General features: G+C 38.6%; 2 protein-coding genes across 8 annotated transcripts in view; both read right to left on the bottom strand.

Moving 5' to 3' along the window:
• The window catches only part of LOC135976648 (uncharacterized), a 31,234-nt gene extending 20,581 nt beyond the window's left edge, over positions 1-10,653 (bottom strand). Inside the window, exons 1-5 of the mRNA XM_065573527.1 lie at positions 10,518-10,653; positions 4,432-4,610; positions 3,488-3,653; positions 1,204-1,365; positions 3-166 (exon numbers count right to left, since the gene is read on the bottom strand). Of these exons, the coding sequence (XP_065429599.1) occupies positions 3-166; positions 1,204-1,365; positions 3,488-3,653; positions 4,432-4,533 (594 nt within the window). The 5' untranslated portion in view covers positions 4,534-4,610; positions 10,518-10,653. The remainder of the gene's footprint in view (positions 1-2; positions 167-1,203; positions 1,366-3,487; positions 3,654-4,431; positions 4,611-10,517) is intronic.
• A 5,345-nt stretch (positions 10,654-15,998) lies between these two features.
• Positions 15,999-20,689, bottom strand: part of LOC101953725 (uncharacterized) — a 39,367-nt gene continuing 34,676 nt past the window's right edge. For 6 of the 7 annotated variants that reach the window (XM_042857904.2, XM_065573524.1, XM_042857902.2 and 3 more), the window contains 2 exons: positions 17,394-17,495; positions 15,999-16,150 (listed from right to left, as the gene is read on the bottom strand). In XM_042857904.2, coding sequence (XP_042713838.2) covers positions 16,131-16,150; positions 17,394-17,495 — 122 coding nt within the window. In that variant the 3' untranslated portion in view covers positions 15,999-16,130. The remainder of the gene's footprint in view (positions 16,151-17,393; positions 17,496-20,689) is intronic. The other variant, XR_010593969.1, reaches the window with a different exon arrangement.

Here is a 20,689-nt window from a genome sequence, read left to right as displayed (position 1 = left end):
ACCACAGATGGATCCGTCCACCGTGGTGAGCTCTGTAGACTTGTAAAATCAAGTTGGCTTGTTAGAAATTTTTCTTCTCCTGCCCATTGTTGAGGTAACTCAGGCAAATGCATGCTTGTAGCTCCCTTAAGGACTCTGGCTAACACATTTACATAATATCCACCAGCTGCATAAAAAAATAGGCAGCACAGAAGATTAATTTGTACATATTTATGACTAGGCATCTAAAATACCAAGAAGTACAACTATATTGCTACTTATCACTTTTACATTAAGTCAGATAGACTGTCAATGAGACAACCTGGTCTTTTAGGGGCAAATCCTGTCCACTTAGCAAAGTCCAAATAATAAGGTGGTATGTTGAGGAATACAGTGGAGGTTGAGGGGAAGGAATGGTGCTTCCTCAGGCAGTTGGGAGAAATGGTCAATGGATCAATAAAACTGCAGATTCATTGGTCCCATCAAAAGAGAAAAACCCTGCCTGCTGGGAACCTGGCAGCCCCCGTGGAGCGCAACTCTGTCACATGCTGATGGGGCAGGTTCTCTGTGCTGGCTTCCAGAATCCACCCAATGGAGCAGAACCACCTGATTCCCTAGGACTACTGAGGGCTGGTAGGATTTGTCCCTTAATGCTCAGGTGCATGGATTTTATGTTCCTCGTCTGTGAAAATCATTGTTGATGGGAATAGGAACTCCCAAAATCATAACTACGCCTCTACCTTGATATAGCGCTGTTTTCGGGAGCCAAAAACTCTTACCACGTTATAGGTGAAACCGCGTTATATTGAACTTGCTTTGATCCACCGGAGTGCGCAGCCCCGCCCCCCCGGAGCACTGCTTTACCGCGTTATAGCCGAATTCATATTATATCGGGTCGCGTTATATCGAGGTAGAGGTGTATTTTTAAAACACAAATGACATTTCTCTCTCTCTCCAATCATACTGTTAATTAGCCATACTATTTTATTTTACTTTAGTATTTACTTTATTTTATTACTATACATTGTTCAGAGGTACTTGCAATAAAGACATTTCACAAACTACCTGTGCAAACTTACAGATCCTGCAAAAAAATCACAAGCACATTTACCATCAAGGGGAATTTTGGTCATAGTGAAAAGTTTTGTTTTGTTTTGTTTTAAATAGTATTGCTTATTAAAATAAATAAAATACAAATAATAATCTTTGAGTATTTGTCATCACCTTTAAGTCCAAAGGCTTGTTTGACCTTTATCCGGATGCCTACTTCCTGCCGATAGCGAACTGCATGATGTATATTGATATATTTTGGAAAGTGTTCTGGTCGTGAATGTCTTTTTTCATCCAACCTTTCCACATACCAGGCTTCCAAATGATCAAGTGTAACTGCAGAAACAAACACTGACATCTTATATATAATTTGGCAATTGATGAAATGCCTTTTTTGATAATACCTTTTGAACAAAAATTGCCCAATTCTGCATTTTGATGCTTAAATCAGCACTTACACATCCAAAATAACAATTTTAAACATTTAAGTTCCACACCATGTATCCAAATATAAAGCAAAAGGTATGTCTAGACTGTAGGCTTCACATGTGTCATCTGATGCATTTTTGCCCATACCTCCCTATTATCCACACTCCAATCATCTAATTCAGTGATACTCATACTGAGGTTCGGGAGCTGCAAGTGGCTCTTTAATTTGTCTCCTGCAACTCTCTGCAGCGCATGATATTAAAACACTGTGTGATTTAATTATTAATCAGTCTAAGTTATCAACCAATCAGGATAGTTCTACTATGTTATTAACCAATTATAGAATACTACATCAGTCATTTTGCTGTGAGAATAATAGAAGAATAAGACATTAGGTGCATCAGTGATGATGGGGCACTTTCTTGTGTCTGTACCAAACCTGTAAGCCAGAGTATCTTGAGACCACTCCATGCCTTTTAGCCTCACAGATGTTGCACAGGGCATAGCAGGCCACAATCATACAGATGGCATTGGCCACAATGGCATCCACATGGTTTTGTAGGCACCACCACCTTGCCTTCAGGCTGCCAAATGCACACTCCATCACCATCCTGCAACTGCTAAAAGTGTGACAAACTTCTTTGCCAGGCCCTCTGAGGTCAGAATATGGCTTCATGAACCATAGCAGAAGTGGACAGATCTCTCAAAATAAGAGTGGGCATCAACACCCAACTGATGATAATGTTATGAGGAGGAAATAAGGTCACTTCTTCTCTAAGCAGGTAAACGCCAGATGATCTCAGCAATCTGGCACCATGCACCTTGACATACTTCCTACACTGGTGTTTCTGAATCTGCCTCTGGTTGATCAAGGCCTGTGGAAACTGGGAGTAGTACCTTTTCGGCTGACATACTCATTGGCTCCTGCTGGTGGGCAAAGGGGTTTGGGGACCCTACTCTCTGCAAGAGAGCTATTATTTCAGGCACATTTCTTATGTCTGTCACCTGTGGGTAAACCACAGTGTTAAGGGCCTCACAAACTTCCACTGCCACTGTTGGTCATCTCAGGTTTGCATGGCATGGTGGTCCCACCATGCTGTGCTAGCTGTCCTGTACCAGTCTATACATGAAAAATATGCAACAACTGCAGAATTCAACAGTCCGTTGAGTCTGCCATGAATGAACCCCGCACTGAGTCCTGCCACCTTTTGCATCTCAGACAGTGCTCCTGAAATGCCATCCAGTGTCTCAACACTGGGTCTGGAGCATGTCTCTGCAGACTGGACTCTCGGGGAGGTGCTTGTGCTTGGCCAAGCTCACATGCATTCAAACTAGGACACAGGTACATGCTGAAGTGTATACATAGCCCGAGAGACTTAAATTAGGAACTCTTAGGCTATGTCTAAACTATGGATCTTACAGTGGCACAGCTCATGAACGGTGGTAGCTATGTTGGCGGGAGAGCGTCTTCCGCTGACATAGCGCTGTCCACACTAGCACTTTTGTTGGAGAAACTTGTCGTTCAGGGGAGTGTTTTTTTCACACCCATGACTGACAAAAATTTTGCCAACAAAAGTGCTAATGTAGACAAAGCCTTACTGTTTTAATGGATAGATGTTAAATTAAGATTAAATGTAAGTGTGACATTAATCAAAGTAGGATTATTTTAAATTCTACCTTGCCCATGCATCCCTTAGGCAGTGCCCATGAATAATAATACTTCCACATGAAACTACTATTGTTGAGTGCTTCCTAAGCAATTAGGAACAATAAATTGATTAGCTACAAATACACATATTACTCAGTAAAAACAGCATGCCAATTCTGCTCTCAGATACCCATGTGCATCTCCCTTTAGGATTGGATTCATGGGAGATGCATGTGAGGGTCTGAGGACAGATTTGGCTCAGTTTAATAAATGATAAAGAGAGGTTAGCTATATATGTAATCATATTGTATTATGGTTTGTAAAACAAATAATAGCAGGAAGAGCATTTGTGAATTAGGTACCAATAATTTGTTTTCGTACCTTTGCTTTGTTCTTTGTTAATTAAATGTATTGCCATGTCTTGTACAAGTTTTGGGAAGCTGTTGTCCTTTTGAAAGCTGGATATAACCTCTAGCTCTGAATTATTGGGCTTAGCATCATTTGAGAAGTAATATCCCATCAAGTAGCTTGGTGCAGGCACTGAAAACTGTAAAAACACTGTCAAACTACAGGGTTCTGGTGTAAGCTATTGGGATGACTCAGGAGAAATTAAACAGCTGCAATCAGCAATGATATCTCAACAGTAGCAAATCTTTGTCCGCATAAATAAAAATAAATTTACTATAAGCAAAACCATACACAGCAAAGATTCTCGATTTTGGAATTCACCCAGCTCTCAGCACTTGGATGTAGACCCCTGCCTTCCCAGAATCTCCTTTTTCCATCTCTCACAAACCCCTCTAACAGCCCCTCCCCTGAGCATCTATGAAAATTGAGGGGAAGGGGAAGATGGAGTTAGTCCCTTGTGTATTTGGTACTTGTTAGTGAACTTACACTCTGTCACATCTAGGTACAGTACACTTCAGTCCCAAAGACTGTGATTTCAAGCAGTTATGCAACTCCCTTGCCTACACTAGGATGTAAGGGCACGATTTTAGCATGTGGTAATAAAAATATTTTAAAAGTCTATTGTAGACAAGGCCCAGTGCTTCTGACACATGCTTCTCTGGTCAAGTTAAAGACTAGGGCACCTCTAAGGCTCCTCCTTCGGATTTAACTCAACTAATTTAGCAAATGTTAAAAAGGCTGTGCCTGGTCTACATTGGACTTTTAAAATGTATTCATTAGTGCACATTAGCCAACAGGAGTTAACATCACACCTTTACATTCTGATCTATATAAAGCATATAGGGCTGATTTCCACAGTGCAGCATGCATTTCAAGCAGATAGAGTAACTATTATGGCTGAAACTCTATATACTTGCCTGAGTGTGTGGTAACAATCGAAGTAGTATAGTGCAGCAGGGAATGGCTGGATACGGATTTAATGCAGATGGTGTAAAAGCTGCTGGTTCCTTCGTTGGCATCCCTCCTCTCAGTCTTAATTGAAATCCTCCTACATTTAGCTTCCCATCATCATTAAACACACGTATCACAGAGTTTCCTATAAACATAAAGCAAAGGAAAAACTACAGAGAAATAGGGATCACTAAAGATTTTACAGTGCATTTGTTAAACCAATGGTAGACTTTCTTTACAAAACTTCCATATATTTAAATTAAAAAGTTAGAATGCCTGGAAGTGAACAGTTAATGTTGATGTTCACACATATTCTTCCAAATTAACAGTAATTGAAAGGTTATATTATAGTTGGGAACTAACTGTATCCACATGAATCTATTCTATTCTATCAGGCTTGCAATGTGAAACTAACTTCAATCTTGTGCAACTATTACTTCTCCAAAATGAATGTTAGGAATAAGAAAAGCCTAACTAACCAAACTTGCCTGATCATTTTTGGTTATTACTCCTTTTCCTCCATTTTCAGCATATCCCTCAATTCTCTCCCTTTTCAGAAGCAAATCTAGATGTCCCTAACTAATATTTTTTATCACGGTTGCCATCTCTTTCCTGATAAGTTACTTTGTATATAATTTACTTCTTGTGAGGAACAGTTCTGCCTGACTTCTCAGTTTAGAACAGAATAAACTCTGATTTTCCGAAACACTTTTCATATCCAAGTTATCCCACAATGCTCTGCAGAATAATGAGTTAGATCATGGCAATATAAGGAGTGTGTAAAGCCAACCTGGCAGCCACTATGTGTTCTGAATAACTGACATACTGTCATGAACATTAGAATCAGCTTTAATGAGAGATAGAATTGTTGATCAAGATACCAGGGTTATTTCCTATGCTCGAAAATTAAAAATTCATGAGATCTTTAACTTCCATCTGAACAGCCACCATAAACAGGCACTAAGAATCTTAGTTTAATATCCAGTTAAACTTCTACTTTCAACATCTTTAGATTGCTACTTAGCTTTTAAAAGTCTCAAAATGTCCATCAGCTCTGGTGATCCCTATCCTAACTTTCCATATTTCTAACAAGTCACTTCAATGACTCCTTTTTTTATTGATTAAAATGAGCCCAACTCCCTTTACCTTTCCACCTAATTGCAAGACTTAGTATCATATTTCTTACCCTTTGCCGCATCCTTTCCAAATGAACAACACTGGTTCTGTGCCTTGTCTTACACAGGTTTTCCAGATGGAAATATAAGAAGTGCCTAAAGCAGCAGCAGTAGTGTCTTTTGTTTTGTATTTTGTCCATCTGCTAATACAGAGCCAAATACTGATATCTCTTTCCTAAGTCCCCTCAAGTCAATGGAACTACTTGTGTGATTAAGGTGAGCTGGATTTATCCAATAACCTAGCATCTTTTTTCCCTTTTTTTACTGCTGTTGTACACTGCTCTGATAGTTTTGATTATTTTTCTCACAACACATTCCAAATCCTTCTCCTGATCAGTAAACTGGAAGGCTATTCCCTTGAACATAATTCCCTGGTCTAGTTCCTTGTTTATTTGTCTAAATTAAACTATAGTTGCCATATGCTGGCCCAATCGCATAAATGATCCATTCTTTTGAATCCAGTTGCAAAGTATAGACTAGAAGTATTTCTATAAACATTGGTTTAATTGCATTTCAGTATAAAATATTTGTCTGTACTAATTTTCTATGCTTTATAAAAAGTTTGTGTTACTTTATTCTCAGGCTTCTGCTAGTAGTGATCCTCACAGTCCCTACGACGTGCATTTCAACAGTTTGCATGTGCTATAAAATAAAGTTCTGTGCTCTATCTTTGAGAAGACACAAGCATCAGAAGGTATGGTGAGGAGCAAAGAGAAATGACAGAGGAAAGAAAGAGGGCTAGGTAATACTACTTGCTTAATATACCTATTATAACAAGGTCTCCAGAATCTACATCCACTGTATAAACTTGAAGAAGAACACATGTCTTGATATCCATTACTTTTGGATCATCTCCATTTAAGACCATTCGGTACTGGAATTCTGGATTTCGAGATGAACTATTAGGAAGCGGTAATGCCATAATATCAGGCAAGCTATTCAGCCCTGAATTCTTGATTTGCCCTGTTACCTAGGAGGAAAAAGTTAATTTTCAATGTGCTTTATTAATTATTATTACTTAATTTTGTTTTATGTACTTTTGGACATAGACAATTAATTTGGAAATATTGTAGCATACTAAAATAATACCCAAAGAAACTTCTAAACAACCTTTTTGGAAACCTACATTGCAGGTCTTTGGTCCTAATTTTTAAATCACAAAGCCAAATTCTTCCTTATTAGGGCTGTCAAGCGATTAAAAAATTAATTGCATTGCTAAACAATAATAGAATACCATTTATTTAAATATTTGTGGATATTTTCTACATTTTCAAATATATTGACTTCAATTACAACACAGAATACAAAGTGTAAAGTGCTCAGTTTATATTTATTTTTATTACAAATATTTGCACTGTAAAAAACAAAAGAAATACTATTTTTCAATTCCCTTATTGCAAGTAGTGCAAACTGTAGTGCAATCTCTTTATCATGAAAGTTGAATTTACAAATGTAGAATTATGTAAAAAAAAAAAAAAAAACAACCTGCATTCAAAAATAAAACAATGTAAAACTTTGGAGCCTATAAGTTCACTCACTCCTACTTCAGACAATCCGTCAGGCAAATTTGGTTACAATTTGCAGGAGATAATGCTGCCTGCTTCTTGTTTGCAATATCACCTGAAAGTGAGACTAGAGGTTCACATGGCACTGTTATAGCCAACATCACACGATATTTACATGCCAAATGCCCTAAAGATTCATATATCCCCTCATACTTCAACCACCATTCCAGAGGACATGCATCCATGCTGATGACGGGTTCTGCTCGATAACGATCCAAAGCAGTGCAGGCCGATGCATGTTCATTTTCACCATCTGAGTCAGATGCCACCAGCAGAAGGTTGATTTTCTTTTTTGGTGGTTCGGGTTCTGCAGTTTCCGCCTAAGAGTGTTGCTCTTCTAAGACTTCTGAAAGCATGCTTCACACCTCGTCCCTCTCAGATTTTGGAAGGCACTTCAGATTCTTAAACCTTGGGTCGAGTGCAGTAGCTATCTTTAGAAATCTCACATTGGTACCTTCTTTGCATTTTGTCAAATCTGCAGTGAAAGTGTTCTTAAAACGAACAACATGTGCTGGATCATCATCTGAGAGACTGCTATAACATGAAATATAAGGCAGAATGCTGGTAAAACAGCAAGAAACATGCAATTCTCCCCCAAGGAGTTCAGTCACAAATTTAATTAACGCATTATTTTTTAACGAGCGTCATCAGCATGGAAGCATGTCCTCTGGAATGGTAGCTGAAGTATGAAGAAGCACATGAATCTTTAGCGCATCTGGCACGTAAATATCTTGCAACACCATCTAAAACAGTGCCATGCAAACACCTGTTCTCACTTTCAGACAACATTGGGCTGGTCCCCACTTAGTCCGGACTTCGGACTAAGGTACGCAAATTCAGCTACGTTAATAACGTAGCTGAATTCGAAGTACCTTAGTCCGGACTTACCGCGGTCCAGACGCGGCCGGAAGTCTCCCCCCGTCGACGCCGCGTACTCCTCTCGGCGAGCTGGAGTACCGGCGCCGATTGTGAGCACTTCCGGGATCGATTTATCGCGTCTTAACCAGACGCGATAAACCGATGCCAGAACATCGATGGCGTGCCGCCGGACCAGCCGGTAAGTGAAGACTAGGCCATTGAAATTAAGAAGAGGGTAGCATTATGTCCCGTAAATGTAAACGAACTTGTTTCTCTTAGCGATTGCCTGAAGAAGAAGTAGGACTGAGTGGACTTGTAGGCGCTAAAGTTTTCATTGTTTTGTTTTTGAATGCAGTTATGTAACAACAACAAAATCTACATTTGTAAGTTGCACTTTCATGATAAAGAGATTACACTACAGTACTTGTATGAGGTGAACTGAAAAATACAATTTATTTTATTTATCACGTTTATAGTGCAAATATTTTTAATAAAAATAATATAAAGTGAGCAGTGTACACTTTGTATTTTGCGTTGTAATTGAAAGCGATATATTTGAAAATGTAGAAAAACATCCACAAATATTTAATAAATTTCAGTTGGTTTTCCATTGTTTAACAGTGCGATTAAAACTACGATTAATCAAGATTAATTTTTTTGAGTTAATCACGAGTTAACTGTGATTAATCAACAGCCCTATTCCTTATATAAGTTTGCAACTTCCATTTACTTGAACAGGCATTTTGCATGCAAATCTGAGGGCAGATTTTGACTTTGAAACCTTTATTTCAGAAAAATCCTATTCACTGCAATTCTCCAGAGTAATTAACATAATACTGTACAATACATGAGCCCGAGGAGTGTGACATGTTGAAGGTATGCTCAAGACCTAAAAAGGGCAGAGAATAAAGTAAAAGGGACTGATCTGATGTAAGTCACATCATTTCAAGAGTCCAGAACTTAATAAAGTTTAAAACAAGAGAAGTTCAAGGATTATGCAAGCATTACTACAAAACAGACAATCCAACCTCTCTCTGGCCTTGGCATTTTTCTCTAGGATATGTCCTTGAAAGATTTCTTCACTGTATTATGCACAAAGTCTTTCCATCAACCTCAGCCATGTGTTTCTTTGTGTTTTACTTACTTTTTAAAATAGCTCAGACATATTTATTAAGGCTATGCTTTCGTATTTGTGTCAGAACACAAATAGGGCTGAATGGGGTCAATTTTTATTAGTCCTGAAAATGACTTTGATCCAAACAGAATACTTTCTGCCTGGGGGAAAACTATGTGATGACTGATTTGGCAGCCCTAATAAGCCTGGTACAGTAAGTCCTTGAGATCTGGAATCAAATTCTTTTTAACCTCACCAGTAATAAAAAAAATAAATTTTAGAGGACTTATGAATCACCTCTGCCTAGATTTCCTAGTTAGATCCCATCAGATCCCAGAGTGTCCATCTAACTAGTCTGGTGACTGCTTGAAGGGAGTTTACAACAACTCAGACAAGGCATTAACTGAAACCTAATCCAAACACTTGTTTTATAACTAAAAGGTAATGAATAGAGATAATTTATTGAGCCAAGTTCTTATTGAAGTTTTTAACTAATTAACATAACTACCTCAACTGTAAGGCAAGATATTGTTCTTTCTGGGGACAGTATGTACTACACAGATTATCGGATTTTTCACCAATTTTATTACAGATTTCCAAATTTGGGGCCCAATCCTGTGAAACTGTTCTCACATGCGTCTGACGAAGTGGGTATTCACCCATGAAAGCTTATGCTCCAATACATCTGTTAGTCTTAAAGGTGCCACAGGACTCTCTATTGCTTTTTACAGATCCAGACTAACACGGCTACCCCTCTGATACTTGTTCTCACATGAACAGTCCTTACTTCAGGAGTGCTGCTAGTGAAGTCAATGTAACAAAGCATGAGGAACAACAGCCAGTAGCAGCAGCAATGGGACAAGGAGAGGCCCAGACAGGGTCCTTTGACTCCATTGTGCAGAGGCCCTATGTTCTATGTAATCCAATTTAAGAAAAGTTAGACTCACCCCATTATATAAATTGTTTATAAAAATAAGGAAAGTTGGAGACAGAAATATTGGATTGTTTAAGTTACAAGTACTATGATAAGAAGTCTTTAAGACTCCTGGTAAAGTCAGTGGTTCACATAAAAAGCTGAAAGATTCTAGGGAATGGTAGAAAATGTTTAGTTTAAATCACCAAAATATGTTTCCATTGGTCAATTGTAATGGGATGAGGTTGCCATCTCTTGTTGTATATTGTTTATTCAGGGGTCACTGGAAGAGACAGTGGGAAAGCCAAAAAGGTGGACTGGAAGAAACAAACTGCCGCTGCCCCTATTGTCTCCTGGGGCCTTATTAAATATCATGAATATCTATACATCAATTAAAACGTGAAACCACAGTAGTACCAAAGCTTACCTTTGTTATTGTTGCATTATCAGGGATATAATGGAGTGCATCTATATATAGATCCAATGGACAGTTTAATGATGTAGGACTTGGTAATATGGTAGAGGAATTATATGGAATCCAAGGTACATAGAGAAAGTCAGATTCTTGAAGCCTGACAAATATGAACAAACCGAGGACTTTATACTAGACCATTATTAACAATAAAATGTTATATTTTCTTAAGGTAAATTATCAACTAAAAGCTATTATATTTCTATTACTTTTTTGTTAGGTAGTTACAAACATCTGTACAATCAAGAATTTAAAGAATACCTAAAATATTATTAGTAAACAGTTTATGATATCAGCTTCAAAGACTGTCAACAACTGTAAATTAAAGACATATGGGGATATTTTCAAAAGTTTCCCAGGTACTTAGGAGCACAATTCTCATTGACTTCCACTTTTGAAAATTTTCCCCATTAGAGAAGAGCATTTCCAAGTCTGTAAAATGCACATTTGTGGATGAACAACTTTTCCCACACATTACTCTGTAATGTTCTTCACCAACTTATAAGAACATTTGGATTTTTTTTTAAATGTGCGTTTATCAGAAAAAGGTTCTAGTTGGCTGAGTATAGGGTTAGAAGTCAAATGGAATCTAGCATATCTTTAAAGTTAAATGTGTGCTTAAATTCTATGCTAAATTGGTGACTGATTAACTTTAAATTTTCTTAAATGTAAATGGGACTTGAAGGTGTTCAACACCTTGCAGGATCAAGCTCTTCAGGGGTTGATTTCACATCATAAGTGATAAACGCACACAGTTTAATCAAGTAATGAGCATTAGGAAAGCTCCAAAGTGATTTCTGTCATGATCCATTTTGGTCCTGATGTAAAGCTCACAGAATTCAGTGATAGTCTTTCCATTAATGTCAATAGGATTTATATCAACAGTCCTGGGTCTCACTTCTGGTTTATGTCTTATGCTCCTAAAAGCCTATGATTCAGGGTTTCAGCTGGCCACAGAGGCCAGGAAGGGATTCCCCCCAAATGTATTCTGGGTTGTTTTTTCCTGTCTTCTTCCTCTGAAGCATCAGAGGTGGCCATGGCTGGAGATGGGACTTTAGACTGGGAGGGCCAGGGCTCTGAGGTGGTACTAAGCATTCTCTCTCTCAGGTGCTTGGCTGACTGGTTGTTGCTCACATGCTCAGGGTCTAACTGACTGCCATATGTCGGGTCAGAAAGGAATTTTCCCCCAGCTCAGATTGGCACAGACTAAGGGTTTTTCCCCCCTGCAGTGTGCGGGGTGTGGGTCACTTGCTAGCATTATCTGAGTATATCTCAATCAATCATTTCCCTGCCCTTGCAAGAGCCTCAAGCATTGGTCTTCTCACTCCCTCCACTCTTTGAACTGTGGCACATAATAGTTTATTCTGCTGTGGGCTCTAATACTTTGGTTTAATTTCGGTTGTTGATTTAACATGTGGTGTTGTTGTCCTGTGGTATACAGGAGGTCAGACTAGATGACGGTTAGTTTCTTCTGGCCTTAAACTCTATGTCTCTGAGATCTGGCATTTAAACTAGGCAAAAAATCCCCCCTCCCTCCCCCCGTTTTTAACATAACACATAAAACCATCTTCAGGAACTTCTTGATACATTCAGAACGCTCTGCTCCCTTCCCCCCAAAATATTGAAAACTGGGGAGGCAGCTCCAATATTGTTTTGTGTTAACTGAATTATGATAACAGACTGTCAAGACACTGATTCAGATTCTTGGGTGGCTTTCTTCACTATTTTATTGAAATGGTCTATTTCTTAGTGTATTATATTATTTTTATGTTACTAATTTTATAATTTACAGAACCTTTCTCCGATATATTTTTTTCTTGTAACTATCTAAAAAGCACATATACAACACAGCCAACTCTCTAGTGACTAATTTTTTTTGTCAGTTATCTCTTTCATTTGGCCAGTTTATTTGCAGATTTATGATCCGCTGACTTTCACAGTTTGAAAATTAATACTAAATCAATACTTTGTATACATTTATTATGGTTTTACTGTAAATTATTTTGCAATACATTGTTTGGCAGAGGTTGTGCAAAACTGTATTGTATATAAATGAAAACATTAACCAAGCTGAAGGCAAAAAATCAGTTAAACACCCTAATACCGCAGCTTTAGAGTGAGAAAGTGTGTAGCATTTTTATGTAGCATATGGGAAAACTGCAGCATGGGAGTGTGAACATTAATTCTGCAGCTGTACTAAATCTACTGTGTCAGCCTCTGTCTACAAGCAAACCAGATTTACAGAAGTAAATGTTTACTGCAGCACTGAATGCTGAAAATGGATAAAGTTCAAAAGAGAGAGACTTATTTTAAAAGGAATAGACAAGGATTAGATGTATCTGTAGAATAATCATAGGCAAATAATTCTATATGTAGAAAATTATTTGAACTATTTAATTTTCTTCCCAAATTTTTAACTTTAAGCAATTGTTGCAATCATATTTCAGCACAATGTAAATTATGCAACAATAATTATATCAGGATCCAAACATAAAAATATTTCTGTTGAACATAATTTCAGTGTTTACCTTTTTCTTCTCATTTGGCTGTTTCTCTGTCTATGTCTTTCCTTGGATGTATCATAAACAGTTAACTGGATACTTGAATGACCCCGGGCCAAGTCTGTAGATATAATTGATTTGTCTATTGTTGTTATATTTTCCAGTACATTTAAAAAACAGCACACTTGTATACCCACACAGGAAGAAATATACTCAGAAGGTCAAATGCTGTTAAACTGTTATATCACTTAGGCAAATTTAATGTAATAGCACATTGAAAAATCAATTAAGAAAATTAAACAACCCCCCCCCTAAAGTGTTGAACTGGCTCCCCTTGTGCTGGCCCCCTTGAAGGCTGCACAGAAATCACTCTGCAGGTCCTCTGTGTCAAGAACCACAAAGAGGCGTTATTAGGTATGACCTGGGGTCCATGGTCTGGACAACAAGTATATTATCATCTAGACCCTGACCTGGCAATGGCCTTTATGTCAGCTCCAGTGCAGACTATCCCTGATCTTAGTTCAGGCTGTATGACTGGGGCTAGCCTTGGCCAAAACACAGAAAATGTAAATGCTGCTTTGGCACCATATATATATCTGGCTGTTTTGGAGATCCATTATAGTTGTTTCAATACACCAGCCAGAATATGACCCACTGATTTTTAAATTCAATACAAAATAAAAATGAAAATAATTATTTTGGTGCTTTGCCTAGATCTTTCCCCTTTTCTTGTTCTGTTGCTCTTTCCTTTTTTCTATTGGTTTATCCTTTTAGTCTACATTTCTTGTGGCTATTCTGTTCCCTGACATTGTACAACTTCCTGGTTCCAGAATCTTCTGTTGTTCTGCCTGTCCCCAAATCCCAGTGTCATCTGTTGTCGGTCCTCAACCTAGTTGTCACACTTGACACCTCCATTTGCTCTGTCCTCACCTCCAGCAACCCACCATCAAAGCTGCAACTGAAATTAATTTTTAATTTAATATTTTACAAGCTGTGGTATGGTTTACTCAGTACAGAGGCCAAAGGCAGGAATTACAAAACAGTAGTTCAGTGGTCCCCAAACTGGGGTTCGCGAACCCCTGGGGGTTCGCAGAACGTTACAGGGGGTTTGCCAGAAAAATTTCACTAATGGCAGACAGAGGACCCCGGGGATTAGAGACAGCAGGTGGGACCTGGTTGCAGGGCAGACACCCCGAGCCCCAGGGAGAGCGGGGCCGGGCAGTTGGGGCTGGCAGCCCGAGCCCCGCCCCCGTCAGCGGGGGAGCCAGCAGTCCGAACCCCAGCACTCCCCACGCAGGGCTGGCAGCCCGAGCCCCGGGAAGAGCGGGTCATCCATCACACTGAGGAAATTTAAAGTTAAATCCCTGAAAATATTCATTTTTAGGAGGGGGTTCACGAGATTTCACAATTTAGTGAAAGGGGTTCACGGGCTGTTAAAGTTTGGGAACCACTGCAGTAGTTGTTACTTATGTCTTATACTGTGTCCAGAAGTGCCCGTTTTTAATCCAGGCTTTGCTACTTCCTTGATGTGCAGTCTTGACTGAGCCTCTTAGGCCAAAATGAAAAAATCTGAGTGCTTATATCCATATTTATACACCGTAAAAGACCTGATTTTCCAGAGGCGTTCAGGTGTCCCAAATTAAGTTAACAGGTGATATGAAGCACTTGGCACCCCTCAAAGGTAGACCTCTTATTTAGCTACCTGTATGTGGGTTTAGTTCAGGCAACCAAGACTTACAATTTTAACTTTAACATCTATGTCTCATATACCACATCTGTAAAATGAGAATATTAATATTGTTATGCTGGAGGCATAAAGCTGAGAAAGTAGCAAGCAGAACAAGGAAACAGAAAGAAAGGCACTTGTAGTGTGGTCCTGAGGAAAAGCCAAGAGAGAGAGCTTTTGGGGCAGACACTGGTGGAAAGGCAGGCTTGAAACTGTGAGCAAGAAAACTGTCCCCTCTTGTTTGATACTACTGCAAATGACCTTTTGAGATATGTACAGAGAAAAAAGACTTTGTATAATTCTTTGTAAATAAACAGGATCAAATACCTTATGAGAGGTAACAACAACATTTACTTACCTATCTCATACAGGGTTGTGCAAATTAAATAGTTAATATATATTTAGTGCTTTGAAGAATGTAAGTTCTATTATTAATACTATTAAAAGATTTACAGCTGTGCATAGACTGTATTTTATGTTGGAGCTGCTCTGCCTTTCAAATTCCAATATTACAAAAAATTAAACTAGGAGGTTCTAAGGGTCCAACCCTTTGATGTACCAAGAACCCTGAACTTCCACTCAAATCAACAATAGTAAAGGATGCTTAGAACCATACACAATTCAAGCCCCTAAAAAGGAACATTATTTGAAGGTTACACTGGCCATTGAGTCAAAAACCTGGATATGAAAAAGCATTGTACTCATACTTTAAAAAAGAATTTATTTGACTGAGAAAACATTTGCCACTCTTCCTGTTTTGCTACAGAATGTGGTCAAGGTCAGTGTAGACTTTCACTTAAATTCATGGTTATAGAAAAATAAGAATTCCACATGTTGCCTCAAAAAAAAAACAACCCAGAGTCTGACTCTCTGTCCACTGCCTAGCATCTGTGTAATCATTTACATCTGTGCAAAGTGAGTGAATGCTTCCAAGTCAGAAATGTCCACTTAGACTGGTGGTAGCATTTTATACTTACTTTGCATAGGTGTGAATGGCTACACAAGATGCAAGACAGTTAAGTATCAGACCCACCATCTTCTCAGTGTTCCATTACTTAATAATCACTACAAAAAATAACTAAAGGAACTCTTATTGAGAAGTTGACAAGATTTTAGACTGCTGCTAACATTTGATACATTATTCAAGAGTGTATTTTTCTCATCTATAGAACTGTGACCGCTTTAATTTTTCAAATTACCTTTTGAGACATGCTTCAAAGTATAATCCATAATGTTATAAGGAAGTTTCCCAGGATGCAGTGGAACAAGTGTAGAAAACGCTTTAGGTGTCCAGATAGCTCTAATATTTGTAGTTTCTTGCTGAAATACATCCACCATTTGCTATCCGAGAGTCAGTGAGTCTACAAAACATACATATACAAAACACACATAAGGGCTTATTACTCATAACTATTCAAATCATGTACAGTGCATTGGCCAGGTATATTAAAATTGCTTCTAAGTTTCATCTTTATAGCATCTTTTAAGAAGTGTTACATATAGAAGCCAAGATGAATTCTAATATACTACTCAGTGTAAGGGTTTTACTTCACAAGTAGTCCTATTGACTGCAGTTGGCCTACATATGGAGTAATAGATTAGTTGATGTGAGTAAGGGTGGCAGAAACTGGCCCTATCGATATTAAGATAATAGGCACCTTCGATAGATGACTCCAAGTAACAAGCTGAAATGAATTCAGTGGCCTTATCCTGGTTTCTATTTATTTGTACACATAGGAAAACCACTACACAATTTTGTATAATTCAGTATGGAGAAATATGTTGAATAACTGTCTACACGTGCATGTCTCGCAAAATACTATTAGTGTTCAATCCTGCAAGATTCTGAGCCCTTCCGGCACGCTGCTGAAGACCCTAACTCTCACTGAAGTCCTTGGGAATGGAGGATGATCAGAAAAATGGCACCTGGTGCTCTGCACCTTGCAGAATGGAGCCCTAATCCTTCACTTTCCACAATAAATTTCTTATAAGATCCTTGGGAAACTTTCTAACCTATCTGTAGCAGCAGTATAATACTTACCTCAAAAATGTTAGAAAACACAGACTTGCTGCTGTTCCCATTAGAGTCAGTGGAAGTTTTGCCACTGACTTCAATGGGAGCAGGAGTCAGCATATTATAGATACAAGTTATACATTTTAGAAGAGTTCTGGATTGCACCACCAGGATCCCAGGAACAATACAAAACATTTGATATCGCCCCTCCATCTAGGGCTTCTCCATTTATAAAACTGAAAAGTAGAGAGTTAAACCCGGAAATTAAGTAAAGGACTTTCCTTAACTAAGCCAATATCCTTGTTTTTACACAACTTAGGCCAAAAAAGCCTTGATCTTGTAAACTTATACGAGTAACATTTTACATAAATAAACCCATTGCCTCCAATAGGACCACTCACTTGAGAAAAATTACTCAAGATACATTAGTCATTAGTGTTTGCAGGAATAACATTAGAAAATGGGCTGCATTGCTGAATATGCAGTAAATTCCTTGCGGAACTTGTTGCTCAATACATTTTACATGCATCACTTATTATTTCTGTCTTTAATATACAGTTTTGATAAAATATGAAGGAAAAATTACATACCTTTGCCTTTAGACTTGTAAACTACTTGTAATACAATATAGGGTTTAGCTTCTGCCATATTTATAAACTCAGATGGATCCAGAGAATCAAAGGCAAATGTTTCTTAACATAAACAAAGTTAAACATTATTAAACAAATCTGTTATTTATTTCACTGATCATTATACTAAAGTAGTCAAGAAAATTCAAGCTTGAGCTTCCCACTAATACCACTGAAACCCTTTCCGACAATCTTTGTCCAATCCCTTCACTCTGTTTCCACATAAGCCACTTTCTAGATGTAAAAAGCGACAAAGAGTCCTGTGGCACCTTATAGACTAACAGATGTATTGGAGCATAAGCTTGACTTAATTGTGAGTAGGACTGGGCCTTTAGCATCCTACTAAATACTCTTTACTCTCTCCTTTCTGCTGTCAATGGAAGCTTTTCCACTGATTTCAATGGGAACACCATCCTGCCCTGTGTGTGCTGGTAAGTTTCTTCTAACCCTGCTCTCCTCAGTTATACATAATAGGCACACCCATTAATGGAAACCATAAGCAGCAGTACACTTCAGTTCCTCACAAGGAAAAAAAGATATTTTAATATTGTGTCTTGCTGTATAACAGAGCTAATCTCTAATGATTTGTAGTATACTTGCAATAAATAGCTTATGAGTTTTATTTAAACCACTCCATTTTGTTTAGGGAATTAGTCAATTTCAGCATCCATTGGTTGGCTTGTACAGTGTATTACAAAACAAAAAGAGATTGTTAATTTAATTTAACATCGACTTAACAAGTGATATTTAAATTCTGAGCAATATTAGGGGTTAATTTATTTACCCAGCGTAGTTCAACTAATGCCTGGTTTTCAGTGCGGTCTTGTTAATCCTTTACACCAAATTTAAATCCAAAGTCAGGTAGTGAGGGGCAGGTTCACTCCCAGTTTAACAAATCGAAACAAAGAATTGGAAAATTCCACAATTCCAAAATTATAGTTCCATATGGCAACCAAAAAATATTTTAGAAGGCCCCCAACCACTCTCATTTAAAAACAAAGTATAATTGACCTACACCATTCTGATGTTTTTAACATCTAAAGATTTTAGAACTGGGACATTAGAGCCAGATCCTGCAAGATCCTGTACACACTCAATTCTCACTGACATCAATGGCAGTTGAGGACCTCAGCAACTCATATAATCAGGCCCCAGGTACCCATTTATAATTCAGTGCCATTTTAAGACGGAAACGGAATAATAGCTACAAGAGACATTACATTTTTAATAAAGGATTCTCCCTTTTCTTGGTATAACTTGTGCAACTGGACTATTTTATTTGGCCACCAGGCTCACAGAGGAATGTTGCTGGTTACATTATCTAAGCTTTATGACAACTGTAATGAAAAGATACTCAGTAACCTTTCACTCCAGCAACCAAAGGGCAAGTTGACTCTGTCTTTCCACGGAAGCATATACCAACAGCTGGGGGAGATTATAGCTTTAACTAGATGATTACATGAAAAGAAACCTTCATCTAGAGGATTTTTTTAAGACTATAAAGGTTCTTAGAATCACAAAGTTCAATAATTTTGTCTCTTATCTAAGCTGACAAAATTCTCATATCAAATATCATTTTCCTTTACATGAAAAACTTGGTCCTGTAACTAGTAGAGGTTTCATTCTTTTGGACAGGAACTCTCCTTTCTTCAATGCCTCCACACATGCTCATTAATTCCCTTTTAAAAAGGACATTTTAATTTAGTTGCCCATTTATGAGACAGCCATTTAGCAAGAATTGGTAGGGGAACAGTACCCCCTTTGAAAGGGGATGGATGGAACCTGGACACAGGCTAGGATGGATAGAATCAAAAGGACCAGAAACTACAGAATCCAAGGCCACTGAGCATCTGGTGCCTAGGCTGTGAAGAGGAGTAGATTTGGGGGAAGTGTATTTCTTTCTCCAATATGAGCCCATCACGTAGAGAAGACCCAGGTTTGTGCACAAAGTGGATTGACAGGGTTAGGAGCAAACACTCTCTCTCTTTCAGCAGTACACTCTGGCAGAACAGGAAGAGGTTGGGCCACTACCACAGATCTGATTTCAGCGATGGTGCTGAGGCACTTCTCCCCCCTGCAGATGGCAATAGCACATTGCAGGCAGCACTGAAGCTAGAAGAAAGATAAGAGAATGTAGGTGGACCAACAGGGCCCACTCACTTGGCACTCCCATATTTATCTAAGGTCCTTATATGGCTCCCATTATCCTAGTACTGAAGAGCTTCACATTCTTTATTATTAAAAAAAATATTTTACAGATGGGGAAATGAAGGACAGAGAGGCTAAGTGATTTGACCACAATAACCTAGGATTGCTGTTGTAGAGCAGGAATGGAACCTGGGTTTCCCCATGGCTCAAGCCAGTACTCTAACCACTGGACCATCCTTCCTTCCAGGGGCAAAACCTGAGGCTGAGGAGGCTAATAGAAAGGGAAGAATTTTGACTAAAGGAAGGGAGAAGACACAGCAAAGTACCACATAGGAAAGAAAAAAAATATTAACAGGAAAAATTGATAGGGGCCTTACAGGAGGGAAAATACAAAACTGAAAAGATAAAAAATTAGAACAGAAGGAAAGGCCTTGAAGATAGAGGAGGGGTGAAAGGATAAAAGCCTTAAAGAGCAAATATTAGCATGAAAAATCAGGAGAGAAGAGAAGAAAAATCAGTAAGGAGGAAAAGAAATGATGAAGAAAAGAAATGAGAGATAGTCAGCCAAATAGATCTCTGGCATAACTCCACTAGCTTTTTTCTTTAATTTCAAGAAAGCATACAGCCAAATTATAATGCCCAATAATGTATAAATAAAAATATTTGTCTATGGATATAAGGAAACAGGTGATATGCCCACCATATATGAAGAAGGGGTCTTCAAAGCCCATTTGTGGATGGGAGGCAAACGTGGCAGCTCAGGAGTGGGGATGATACACAGTGGGAGAGAAAATAACCTGTTTTGCTTAGAATAAAATGTTGGGGCTGCAGTTTTAATGTTTCTATTTGTCTTTTGAATATGCTTGATGGGAAACAAATGGATGTGTTTGAGATTCCATAGTGCTGGTGGAGCTAAGGCACACTTTGACTTAATCCACTCTGACCCTAGTATAAGGCAAGTGAGTGGCAACTCTGGTTGAGAAGAAGAGTCTGTCTGACCAGGGGGCAGCTGGGCTCCTGGCAGGGAGCAGGGAACCGGAGGGCAGCCAGGCTCCTGGCAGGGAGCTGTGCAAGGAGCTAAGTGCCCGGGCTCTCAGCCCTTCACACTG

Source organism: Chrysemys picta, chromosome 19 (genome assembly GCF_011386835.1).
Source record: "Chrysemys picta bellii isolate R12L10 chromosome 19, ASM1138683v2, whole genome shotgun sequence".
Taxonomy (NCBI): domain Eukaryota; kingdom Metazoa; phylum Chordata; order Testudines; family Emydidae; genus Chrysemys; species Chrysemys picta.
The sequence above is the reverse complement of the archived record's forward strand: the minus strand, read 5'-3'. Positions and strand labels throughout refer to the sequence as shown.